Genomic DNA, 12,967 nt, shown 5'->3' with positions numbered 1-12,967 from the left:
TCCACACAGGCTTGACTGAAGCATGCAGAGGTTACTCTCTTACACTTTTGGGCCCCAGAACATGAATGACTTTTCAAGTCCCTGTTCCTCACCTGTTCCTGGCCAGGTTTCCTGACGGCCAGCCCTTTATTTCCGAGGACTGATACAGGGGCGCGGTCTGAGGGTGCTGCATCATGGGGTTCTGGGAAGGACCCATTCTCGAGGGCATCATTGCATTGGGAGGACTAGACACTCGACCGAAGGCCGGGTCTGGTTGCTGTCCCATTCCTTTAAAAAAGAAGGAAGAGAAAGAAACTGCGGTATCCGTTTCCTAGAGAAACTTCATGTTCTCTTCTAAGGGCAGAGGAAGACAGAAAGTGCCACAAGATGCCGCCTGCCGGTTCCTCCTGCTTCTCACTGAGGCGCCAACTGGGGGAATGGGCTACCGCTGGGACCAGACCTTCTAGCCACCGAAGAGCTGCTACTTCGTGGAGGTTTTGTGTAAAAAGGACTCCACCTCGTGCTACTGGCATCACTCTGTCCCTCTGTCCCCAGGTGTCAGGAGAATACCTAAAATGTCATCTCCCCAAAAGACACCTGGCCCCCCGCTCCCACCGTGTTCCTGGAATCTCTCAAAGACTGACCTGAAGGGATAATACGCATTATTGTAATTAATACACAGCCAAGTCACCAAGGAAAGGAACCCAAAAGCCCACATGGCATTCCTCTGACATGAGCAAGCATTCAGAGCCTGTAGAGTCCAACTATACTGGGACATACTTTGTCTGGGGCTGGGAGGGGGACCTGGTGGTCTTTCTTCCAAATTAGGATGTGGGGAGCTAAAAAAACAAGACCCGAGGGAGAAAAAAATGCTCAACTCTGATAGCATATCTACCACAATGACAATTACCTGTGCACTCCCATAAACATTTTTGGGTTTTGTTTTTTTTAGACCAATCAGTTTTTCTCCATTCTGACAACGAGCATTGTCTCTTGATCGAAGTACTCTGAGTGTCCTCCCTTCTTCCACCCTCCCTGCTCTCCTCCCAATGCAGGTGCCTCAGTGCAAATCTAAGCACATCTATGAACGCGCAGTGACACCGAAACTCTTGATGCAAGACTTCTAGGGTTCGTCTGGTCTGGCCTGGCCTGGCCTCTTACTGCACCTTGTCAGTCTCAAAAGTCACCATTCCTTGTTCTGCTGTTTTTAATTAATTCCATCTTTCTAGTGAATAACAAAAGGGAGTAAATACTATTTTGTATTTAATATGCAACATATCTCCGAATCTTAGATCCTTAGTAATGTTACTCTGGGGAAGCCATTTTCGCCATCAAATTTACCGTAACTTGGTGGATATGGAAACTGCTGGGGAGGAGCCTGTGGCATCACGGGCCCTGCCAAAACCCCATCCATGCTGGGGGAGGCGGTCACGTTCGGGGGCGGGCTGAATGCCTGCGGCTGCGGCGGCTGCTGCTGCGGTTGCGGCTGCTGCTGCATCATCACGGCCACCCGCTGCTGGCGGAAGTGATGACTCAGCAGCTCCCTGCTGCGCTGAGCCACCATCTGGGCGTTCAGAAAACCCTGCTAATACCCAAGAGAGAATGCAGTTACACACACGGAGCAGCAACGGGCCAGTCCACACACACAGGACCACCACCATACAGGAGGTAGGAGAGAAAACCACCCAATGCCTTTCTTCCTACAAGAGGAAAAATGCACCATTCTCAGTATGGTAAATTCTCAGTATGGCATCGTGGCTGGGTGGGGACGACCGGCTACAGAACAGGGACCTGGAAACCGTTTGGGCGAGTTGTCAAGCCTTCACACAGAAAACACTCAAAGTGAGAGAACATTTAAGGGTAGACTATGTAGATAAATTTTTCAGAAACTACGAAATAAAACCACAAGAAGGAAAAGGACAGCAATAAGAGTGTGGGAGGAGGGGAGGCACAAGGGAGCATTCCCCCAAAAGAATGGGGTTATACTCAAATAAACAGCAGTCTACCCCCAGAGGTAGACTGTAGAGTCTCTTAAAGCTTTTGAAACAAGAGATGGAGAGTTAGGAGCAGCTGTCTGCAAGTTCAGGAAGTAACATGGTCAAAGCACAGAACCAAAACACTGACTCGGGCCCTATCAGCTAGGAGAAAACACCTTCAAAAAAAGCAACTTTTATCTTTCTGGAGGGCATCCTAGCTCAACTTATTCAAGACGTAGGATTATCAACGTACTTCCATGCAGGCCTAAGACCGCAAACACTGGGCCTGTCACAGTCGGCTGTTTTGTCTGTTGCTTTTTACAATCATTAGCAACAGTCTTTCCAACCACAGTAAAGGACTTCTGTGTGGTCATCTGCCTCGCACACATCAAGAAAATACCTTAGTACAGTCTCCAACTTATGCTGGAGGTACAGAGAACTCAGGCATCATCCTTCCCACTATGGGAAACAAGTCATCTCAAAGACGGTCCTTGAGTGTTGCATTATGTATCATTTACTTTTTTCTTCTTATAATCTCGTATTTTACCCAATGAGCGTATGGTTTCATAACCCAGAAACAAAGAAAAGTTTACAGATTTATTATTTTAAATCCTGAAAAAGTGTCAGCTATTTTCACCACAAATAATCACAAAGGGAATTAAAAAACCCGAATCCATGGTTTTAATAAAAGAGCCTCCCCTCCTGATTCCTCATCACCAACAAGAGAGAAGAATGGAGAGAAGTGTGATGAGAGCACGACTGGTTTCTTACACAAGAAACTGGGAACTGGTGTGTTTTAACATACATTTACTGAGGGCCAAGTACGGATCAGGCCCTGCACAGGGCCCACGGCAGTGACCATGGACAGATTCACTTTCCTCACCTGGGAGGTGACCTGGGGCTGCATCATGGGCCTCATCACGGCAGCACTCCCAGCAGCAGAGCTGTCCATTTTCATCTCTAGCGCCTGACGGCTCTGATTCAAAAACTGGGGAAAGACAGTTTGGTTAGGATGCACGTGGAGCACATCAGTGAGCCCCGAACAGCTTTCCAAATCCTCAGCACCACCCAGGAAGGTCCTGATGGTACTTCCAACACGTTAACCTGGTTAAGTCACATCTACACTAAACCAGTACACTTCCACACTTCGCGGGAGTGTGCAGCTCTTGATCTGAAGGCTGTGAGTTCAAGCCCCAAGATGGGTACAGAAGTTACTTTAAGAAAAAAAAAAAAAAAAAAAAGGTAAATAAGTGGAATCTTTAAAAAAAAAAAAAAAAAGTTCAGGCTGAAAAGGCCTTGGCAAACATATGAAGCTTTGTTGTCTGGCATCAGGAGGAAAAGTTAAAATACAAATCTGCAGCTTACAGAATATCTTCAACAGAAACTCAAAGGATTCATAAAGTCAGATTTTCTCTGGGATTATTTAGGCCACTAGGGAAATAGCTTTAACTTGCTCAGACCAACACTAAATAAACCACCTCCTCAGTTAGCTTTTCCTAAGTGACTTCAGTGGAAAGAAGTGGTAAAAAGTAAAATGACACCATGAATGTGGTAACACAGCTTTCCAGAGAACCGACACTGACTTTTCGTCATATTAATACCTGAGAAGTCTCTGGCTCACTTGACCTGGTGCTCACTCACTCATCAGCTTACATGGTTCAGTTCCGCCACATTTAATAACTCAGCATACCCAAGACATAAACAATGTAAAAATAGTTAAATTTTAAAAGATATGTTGGGGATTAAGGAAATAAAAAAAGAGAGCTCTTAGCTTAGAATATTAAGAAAGCTCAAGCTTTTTAAAACATCTAGAAAGCAGAGGTTCCATAAAAAGAATGTCCAAGTCAATAAGGTTTAAGTATCTGGTATTAATATTAAGGACTTTTTTAAAAATAGAAATCATCTACCTCTAAACCATCAAGAAATACTTTCCTCCCCCAAGGGCCATCTCCTCGGACACTGTTCACTTTCTAACCTGTACGACAGAATAATCGTATCAAAAGGTAAGGAGGACCTGACCAATTCCAGCAGGACCACTCCCTCAGAAGGAAGCACCTGTACCAACAAAATGTTACACAAAAGTCCCAACAAAAGTGTGAGCTGACAAGGGCTAGAGAGTCAGTGGCAAGAGCCCTGAAGAGCAAAGCCTGACCACGCGGCCGGGGCACGGCCGGAGGGGGGTCACGGCCAGAGGGAGGGCGAGTCTGGCTGAGGCAGCTCGGGCTGCTCACCTGCTGGCCTTGCAGCCGCTGCTGAAGCTGCATTCGGAGCTGCTTGGGGGTGCTGGTCCGGGGCCTCATGATGTTGGCCCTCGGGTGCATTCCTTGGAGAGGAAAATTGCCTTGCTGGTTCATCGGATTCATCATGGAGTTAAAAGATGGTGATTGTCCCTGAAGATTAAAGCCTCCTTGCATTGGAGGCCCCTGGGCCGGGTACGTCTGCCCATATAATGCCGCCTTCTGATCCATCATTACTGCCGCTTCCTGGCCCTGGAAAGCATCCTGTTTGGACTCCAAAGCTTGTCCCTTCAACATCAAACACATAAATGAACAGTAAAGTATGTGTAGAAAGCAACAGAAATCAAATGCTCCAAGAAAGGTAAAAAATAAAGGCAATATATGTAAACAAGGATGCCGCAGAATTCCAAAAGCAAAATCAAGTTTACTGTCCGAAGTTCCATGAGAGCACAGACCACGACCCGTTTCCACAAAGGTGTCCTAGTGCCTAGCACAGAGTCTCGCACAGACAAGAGTACCTGGAGAAATGCTATTTGTTCCAGACCAGATTTCGATACCAACACAGATCTTCAAAGCCAAGTATAAAAAAAGAATTAAAATTGTGATCAATTAATTCTCTTATAATTAGTACAGGAATATTCTGATGGTGACTAGAGGTGATTTTGGTAGGGACTAAGGAAATCAACATAAATTCATATCCCTCAAAGCGTACTACTAAGTTGCACAAACAAAACCTGACGGTGGCCATCCACTACCATTTGTATGGCTGGAGGGATTGTTAAGAAACCCATTCATCACAAGTATTTATCAGGTGCCTGCTGTGTGCCTGCCATCACTTGTCTACATGCGAAGGGTACGTACACAATAAAGTCCAAGAAGTGACAGAACAACAGTGAGAACAAAGATTCTGAGGAAGGGAAGAGCCTGACACACTGAGACAAGAAAGGCCTGCCGGCTACTGCGCTCACCTTTACCTTCCTATCCACGGGCAGGGAGCGTGGACTGCCAAGTATGCAGGCCACAGTCTTGTCCCAATACACACTTCACCTCACTCTGACCGTGACCCTACTCTCGATTTCCTCACCTCTCTGACCTCTCCCTCAGAGGCATGATAAGCTTTTACCAGGGTTCAGTTCTAGGCCGCCTTCTTCTCTCTCACTACATTTTCTACTCCGGTCATCTCATCTACCAGCAACAACGGCCGAACTCGTCTCCAGCTCAAGTGTCTCGGAATTCTGACTCTGCATATGCCAACGCCTGCTTAACAACTTCACCTGGACGTCCCCGGTCTCTCAGACTTCATGTGTAGAAAACACAAGTCGTGATTCCAACAGCCCCTCCCCCAAAACACTCTGATTCTCCTCCAATCCTCCCTCCTGGCAACATGGCAACACCATGTGCCCAGAGCTAAAGCCAGCAATCTGGATTCCTCACATTCTCCCTTTCCAAGCATGCGTGCATGTGTGCGTGCGCACATGCACACGTGGTCCACTGAGTCCTGTCAGTTTTCCTTCCATATGACATATCACACAGCCTTCCCTTCTTCCATTCCACTGCTGTGACCCTCTCCAAGACACTTTCTTGGATTCTTATAATAACTGGTTCTATGCATCTGTTCTGTCCCATCATTCCAATTCCCTTCTCCAGACAGGAATCTGAAATCTCTTTCTATAAAGAAAATCATACTGTAAGTTAAACATGGATTAATCATACATGTTTACCTCCTTTCTCTTGCTAACTCTACTAAAATAATAGCAAAAATTTAAAAGGTAGTATCTATCCACAAAACAATGAGAGTAAGAAAGGCAACAAGGTATTTTCTTTAAAAGATTTTATTTATTTGACAGAGTGACAGACAGACAGGAAGTATAAGCAAGGGGAATGCAGGAGGGAGAAGCAGGCTCCCCACTGAGCAGGGAGCCCAATGCAGAGCTCAATCCCAGGACCCTAGGATCATGACCTGAGCCAAAGACAGTCCCTTAACCAACTGAGCCACCCAGGTGCCCGAAACAAGGTATTTCAACGAGCATTTGCAAGACAGAAAAAGAGAGGAATAACCAACTCAAGACCGTAGAGAAGCTGAGACCCATGTGCCTGTAGAGGAAAATACACATAAGACCTGAGCAAGTGTTTCCCACAGACCCAATGACAGATTCCACTGGGGATGTAGAGGGTCTGGCAAAGTGCTTAAATGCAGCTGGTTAGGAATCAGAGTAGAATGCAGGGGAGAAGCTACTTCCCAGTCCCTAACTTGCTCCCCAATTCCACACAGCCATGTAGCTATCCCTTCTACCTACTTCCTCAGCTACCTCAATTCTGGGACACCAAGCAGAGCAGAGGATAAGAGCAGGGAGAAGCTGAAAACAGGACATCTTATTTATAATTCCTAGTAAAATTCTTGTATTTTATAATTTTATATCTTAACACTATGGGATCAACTTGCCTGCCCAGTGCCACTCCCATTATGCAACCAGGCAATTAAAAGTTCCCAGGCAAGGAAAACAGTTAGTAGAAGAGGAGGTGGTAACAGCTCTACATGTTGCAATTTGGGGAGTCCTGAAGTAAAAAGGCCAGCCCCCCACCAAACACTTTCAGTGAAGACTGACTCTTTCTAATACATCACACTTAAACATAAAAAGATAGCCAAGGATGGCAAGATATGTGATGGTGAAAGCTTCCAACATGAAAGGGACACAAACAAATAAAAAGTAACTTAGAAATAAGGAAAATAGATATTAAAAAACACAGACTCAGTTTAATACCCAACATGTCAATAGACACCCCAAAGAGATAAGAAAATACAGAGGAGATAAAATGATTAGAGAAATGATACCAAATGACATATCTGATAAGCTTTAGAAATATTCAACCCTAAAAAATTTTTTTAAAAAGAAAAAATATTCAGTTCTATTACCAATAAATGCAATTAAAACTCACTAATTAAAAAGAAAAGAGAAGAGGGACGCCTTGGTGGCTCAGTTAAGCAGCTGCCTTCAGCTCAGGTCATGATCCTAGGGTCCTGGGATCGAGTCCCACATTGGGCTCCTCGTTCAGTGAGAAGCCTGTTTCTCCCTCTGCCTGCTCTGCCTGCTATTCCCCCTGCTTGTACGCTCTCTCTCTCTCTCTCTGTTAAAGAAATAAAATCTTTAGAAAAAATTTCAAAAAAAAAAAAAAAAAGAGGGTATTATGCTAAGCAAAATAATGCAATCAGAGAAAGACAAGTATCATATGATCTTACTGATATGAGGAATCTGAGAAACAAGACAGAGGACCATAGGGTAAGGGAGGGAAAAATAAAACAAGATGAAACCAGAGAGGAAGACAAACCATAAGAGACTCTTCATCTAAGGAAACAAACTGAGGGTTGCTGGAGGTCGGAGTGGGAGGAGGGTGTGGAGATGAACACTGGGGAGGGCATGTGCTATATGAGTGCTGTGAATTGTGTAAGAATGATGAACCCCTGGGGCAAATAATACCTTCTATGTTAATTTTTTTAAAAAGAGAGAGAGAAGAGACAGGATACACTAAAATGCCCCCAAACCAAGAGGAGTCTCTATGCATCTGACATACAGCAGAATGAGAGAGACAAGACCCACACCATGATGTGGTTTTATGCAACTTCAGAGGGAAAAAGTTCCCAATTAATTCCAGAGACGATCAATGGGTCACACATGGAAGAGCAGGACTCAGACTGGAATAGGAAGGAGGACACGGCAACACCGGGCGCCAAAAAGCTGTGGAACAATTCTTCCAAAATTCTGAGAGGAAATTATTTTCAACCCAAAATTTAATACAAAGCCAGACACACAGGGGGCGGAATAAAGATGTAATAAAGATATTTTCAGACATACAAGGGCCCAATACACTTAATGTCAGGCAGTAAGGACAAGGAAGTTAACAAAAACTGTGTTTGAACAAAACAAAGGAATAAAGCAAGACGGAAAGCCACTTGGGACCAGGGAGCTGGGAGATCCGAAAGAGACGAGGGTCTAGACCTGCCTCTCAGGGCAGAATGACACAGAGTAACAGAGAACCACAAGAGGGAAGGTAGGAACTGAGGAATTACCTAATGTGTCTGCACATGAGAAGAAAAACTGAAGAGAAATTTTATATTTCCAATGGAGCATCAGGGGAGGATTAGTATTAAATGTGTAAAAAACAAATTTAAAAAGACAGTTAACTCAAAATCAAACAAAAACCAAAAACCCTACACAAATTATGCCTGATTCAGCAATGAGCCAAAATAATGACATCACTGACCATCTATTTTAACAACAAAAGCCATAATTATACTGGGGTAAAGAGAGCACACGCTCTTTTGTATGTAGTGAGTATGGCTATGAGTGTATATACTGGAGGAAGGGGGGATAAATACAGATCCACAATTTTTTTTTATCTGAAATTCAAAAAAAAAGAAAAAAATCCAAAAAAGTTCTAAAAAAGGCAACACAACTTTTCATCAGCCCTAAATGCATTTAATAGCAAAACCTGACCTGAGCTTTTATGCAGCAGTATCTCTACACGTCCACTCAGTGTGACTATTTATATACTTGGCTCTCAGAGTATTAGCATGTTTGAGGATAGGCTACTCCGTAAAGCGACAGGATTGCTCAAAACTCCACCAGGGGTATCACAGAATAAATGGCATACACGTACCGTTTCACCCTCCTAAATCCAAAAATCCCTAAACTGCAGAGTGTACCTGACCCCAAGGTTCTCAAACAAGGGACTACGAATGCACGGTCAGCTACTGCAGCAGGAAATCAACAGACGCAGACGGAAGCTGATGAAGAACAGCCACATACACACAGCCCTTAGAAATGTTCCCGAAACAGTTAAGTCTCACTGTCTGAATGGGGCAAATGTGTGTGATTCTTCAAAAAGTATATTTTTGTATAATTTACAGTTACAAACACAGGTTACTTGGCTAAAAATAAAAATTAACTATAACAAAACAGGAAAGCAAGTCTCATCACTACCCTGCTTAAAATCTTCCATGGCTTCCCAATATAGCAGAAAAACTCCAGCCTCTGTGGACGGTTTGTGGAACCAGCTTCCGTTTACTTCACCAACATCATCTCACAGAAAAATTAACATAGAAGGTATTATTTGCCCCAGGGGTTCTCACAGATTTTCAGTCACTTGGTAGAACCCCCACACCCTTCCCACCTGAGGCCTTTGAGTTAGCCGTACCTCTTCTGGAACATTCTTCCCCTAGCTGTTTGCCATGCTGACTCCATCTCACCCTTCAAATGTCAGCTTACATGTCATCTCCCACCAAAAAGCTTCCTGACCACTCACCCCAGTCACCAGTAATTCTTTGTCTCATCATCCTAGACTTGAAAACACAAACATTTTTAAACTAAAGAATAAGACTACAACAAGCCCCCACTAAAAAGAAACTGGGAAAACTATTCAAATATATTAGACAAGTAAAGAGCCTTCAAATCGCAGCTCGGACAGAAGAAATTATTTTAGAGAAAATAATTTAGAGAATCAGAGAAAAATGCTGACGACCCCCGCCCCACCCTAAGAAAAGGTCCTTTAATGACACAGGCCCTTCCTGTTGATCTCCACCACACCATGTCTGCCTCCAGCCGGGTGGCTCTTTGCCTGATGTGTGTCTGCTCGGGGCAGTGTAAGCTTGCAAACAACAACGAACTCATTTGTTCACTATTGCCCCTCAGCTTCTAAAAAAAGACTAACTGGGATACAGAAGACAAGTATTTGTTAAATGAAAGAATCAACAAGTCAATACATAAACTTACATAAAGTACTGCTGCAGATAAACAAAAACCCCACCAGAAAACTATTTTAAAAACACACATAAATGACCAAAACACATAAAGTATGGTCAATCTTGCAAATCAACAAAATACAATTTAAAACAGGCATCTCTGGGCACCTGGGCGGCTCAGTCAGTTAAGCCTCTGACTCTGGATTTCGGCTCAGGTCATGAGCTCAGGGTCGTGAGATCAAGCCCCACATTGGGCTCTGTAGGCGTGGAGCCATGCTTAATATTCTCTCTCCCTCTACCTTTGCTCCTCCCACCCTCCTATCTCTCTCCCTCTTGGGGGGAAAAGAAAAATACACACACAACAAGCATCTCTGGACACCTGGCTGGCTCAATCAGAAGAGCACATGACTCTTCGTCTTGGGGTTGTGAGTTCGAGCCCCACACTGGGTTTAAGAGATTGCTTACATATAAATCATTAAAAAAATAAAAATAAAACAAGCATCTTTGTTGCCAATCGATTGGAAAAGATTTAAAAGAATAATCATGCTCGGTATTTGTTTCATCACTTGCTCATCCACACAGCGTCTTTCATCTACCTGAGCCACAGCACGGTGTTTGTGAGGGTGAGGAACTCCAACCCTCAGCCTCTGCATGGCAAAGCAGGAAAACAACCTGCAAAACCTCTAAAACATGCACGCTCTCTAACCATTAACCTTTCTCTCGGACTATAGGTAAGAAAAACTAAGGCAACAAGATGGGAATAATTCATAGAATTGTTTATAATAATTATTTAGAACCAACTTAAATTTTCATCAGTAGAGCACTGGTGGGACACCTGTTGGGCTCAGTGGGTTAAGCCTCTGCCTTCAGCTTAGGTCATGATCTCAGGGTCCTGGGGATAGAGCCCCGCATCGGGCTCTCTGCTCAGCAGGGAGCCTGCTTCGCCCCTCTCTCTGCCTGCTTCTCTGCCTACTTGTAATCTCTCTGTCAAATAAATAAATAAATAAATCTTTGGAAAAAAAAAAAAAGTAGAGCACTGGTTAAATAAACTGTGTTCAATATAACAGATACTATATGACTATTAAAATTAAAGATGTATATAGTAAATTAAAAAAAGATGACAGATGGGCACCTGGCTGGCCCACTTGGTAGAATCTGTGGCTCTTGATCTTGGGTTTGTGAATTGGAGCCCAATGCTGAGCACAGAGATTACTTTAAAAAATGAAAAAAAAAAATTACATAAAAATTGTAAAAAGATGACTGAGATGACTTCCCTAAGTAAAACAGGTTACCAAAGTGTTTTTTAAATTCTGCCCCCCCTTTTTTAAATATACACTCAGAAGTTACTAATGATTCATTGTGCCAAGATTACAGAAGATTTTTAACTTTTTTTTAAATATGTATTTTTTTGTCACTGTCAGATTTTACATAATGACCATTAACTATTTTATCATTAGAACAGAAAAAGCTCTTTCCAGCTTAAATATAATTGTAAAGGGCAGTTCAAGCTCCTTAGTCTCTGTGTAGCCCTCACATCCACCCTCAGCCAGGTGAGACGCGTTCTCCAGCGCCATGGGCATGAAAATGGTATCACTAGAGACATACAACATCACTGCTCTACATTTCCCACCCACCCTTTATGAACTTCTGTGACAGTGTTTGCCACAGAGGAGTATGATCCTTTGTGTAACCCCTGAAAATCTTAACTAATTATCACTGAGTACGCAGATCTATACACTGCCCCACACACAGTTCTTCAAATGAGAACAGCCACTACGAAATGTATCTGTTTCAAAACACAGGTCTGTGAATGACAGATTTTCATAAGGCTGCACAGGTAACTGGGAATGAGAGATGCTATTGTTGAGATGTTCATATTCACTACTGTAAAGCAATTTCATTTGACACAAAAAAAGCTTATATCCTCAGAGTACACAGTGCCTGGCCAGGCAGTAAAAATAGTTAATTATAGAAATGAGGATTCAACTAACATATGTAAAAAGCAGCATTTTTAAAACTACAAAGAAGTATTATTGGATCATTTCTACAGCTGCCTAATAATGGACAGCTTTACAAAACAGTAGGTTGCTGGCAGTATGATTTCTAAATGTAATAATGGGCTCCATGAATGCAGTGATGTAACTCAAGTAATAGGAAAGATACACAGACAGGCATTCATGGGTATGGCTTCATGGATATGCACACACACATGTACGTTTTCAAGTGTGCACATACACAATTCCATTTCCGTGTTAATGCCACCTACTTGATTTACAAGTTCAGGAATGCCCAGAGCTCTGTCAATTTCTTCCAAGCCTGTGGCATCTGTGTTGCTCAAGAGAGTGTGCAGCTGGTCCAACAATGCTCTTTCATCATTCTGCCCTTCTAGGTTAGAAGGTGGCCCAAGGAGATCATCCAGGGAATTCCTAAGAAGTGGCCTAAAAGAGATTTGCAACCAATGTCATATTGGCTCTTACACACACACACACACACACACACACACACACACACACCCGTTGAACTATCAGAAAACTGAGCCTGGGACCTGCCAAAATAACTTTTTGTTGTCCTTGGCCCACTGAGCTCATGTGTCAAGTGTAATACAAATGCCATACACCCACAGTAAGGTCCCACAGTCCTTCAACCTATTAGAAGGACATGGAACTAGATACTCATTCTCCCTCAGAAAAAATTCCATAATGAGACTCTCTGTTCTCCACAGAGAAGCACTCAAACTAATAAACTCACATAGCTATACCACTGTCTACTCAATAGATCAATTCATTTTTTTCTTTGCTTAATCTATTATAGAATTCAAGTTAGACTTGAAATTGACAGGTGGCTTCTTTCATGCAAATGAGTTAGTGATCAAGCTAAATAAAAATGAAATAGACATAATCCACATCTTTCTTTCACAAAAAGAGTGCTACAGTTTGCTTTCACCTCGTCCCTGAAATGTTTTAAATAATCTTAGAAAAGAATTATCAAATCCTTAAAAATTAATCTGCCAGAAAACTGAGGCTCACCCTCTGAATACC

The 12,967-nt window shown here is 43.1% G+C and overlaps 1 protein-coding gene across 1 annotated transcript in view; it reads right to left on the bottom strand.

Annotated features, from left to right (window-relative positions):
- NCOA3 (nuclear receptor coactivator 3) overlaps positions 1–12,967 on the bottom strand; it is a 144,663-nt gene that overhangs the window by 4,108 nt on the left and 127,588 nt on the right. Inside the window, 5 exon segments of the mRNA XM_047746459.1 lie at positions 93–267; positions 1,321–1,564; positions 2,839–2,943; positions 4,187–4,480; positions 12,196–12,367. Coding sequence (XP_047602415.1) covers positions 93–267; positions 1,321–1,564; positions 2,839–2,943; positions 4,187–4,480; positions 12,196–12,367 — 990 coding nt within the window.

Source organism: Lutra lutra, chromosome 9, assembly GCF_902655055.1.
Source record: "Lutra lutra chromosome 9, mLutLut1.2, whole genome shotgun sequence".
Lineage (NCBI taxonomy): Eukaryota > Metazoa > Chordata > Mammalia > Carnivora > Mustelidae > Lutra > Lutra lutra.
This window is presented reverse-complemented; position numbering and strand designations above follow the sequence as displayed.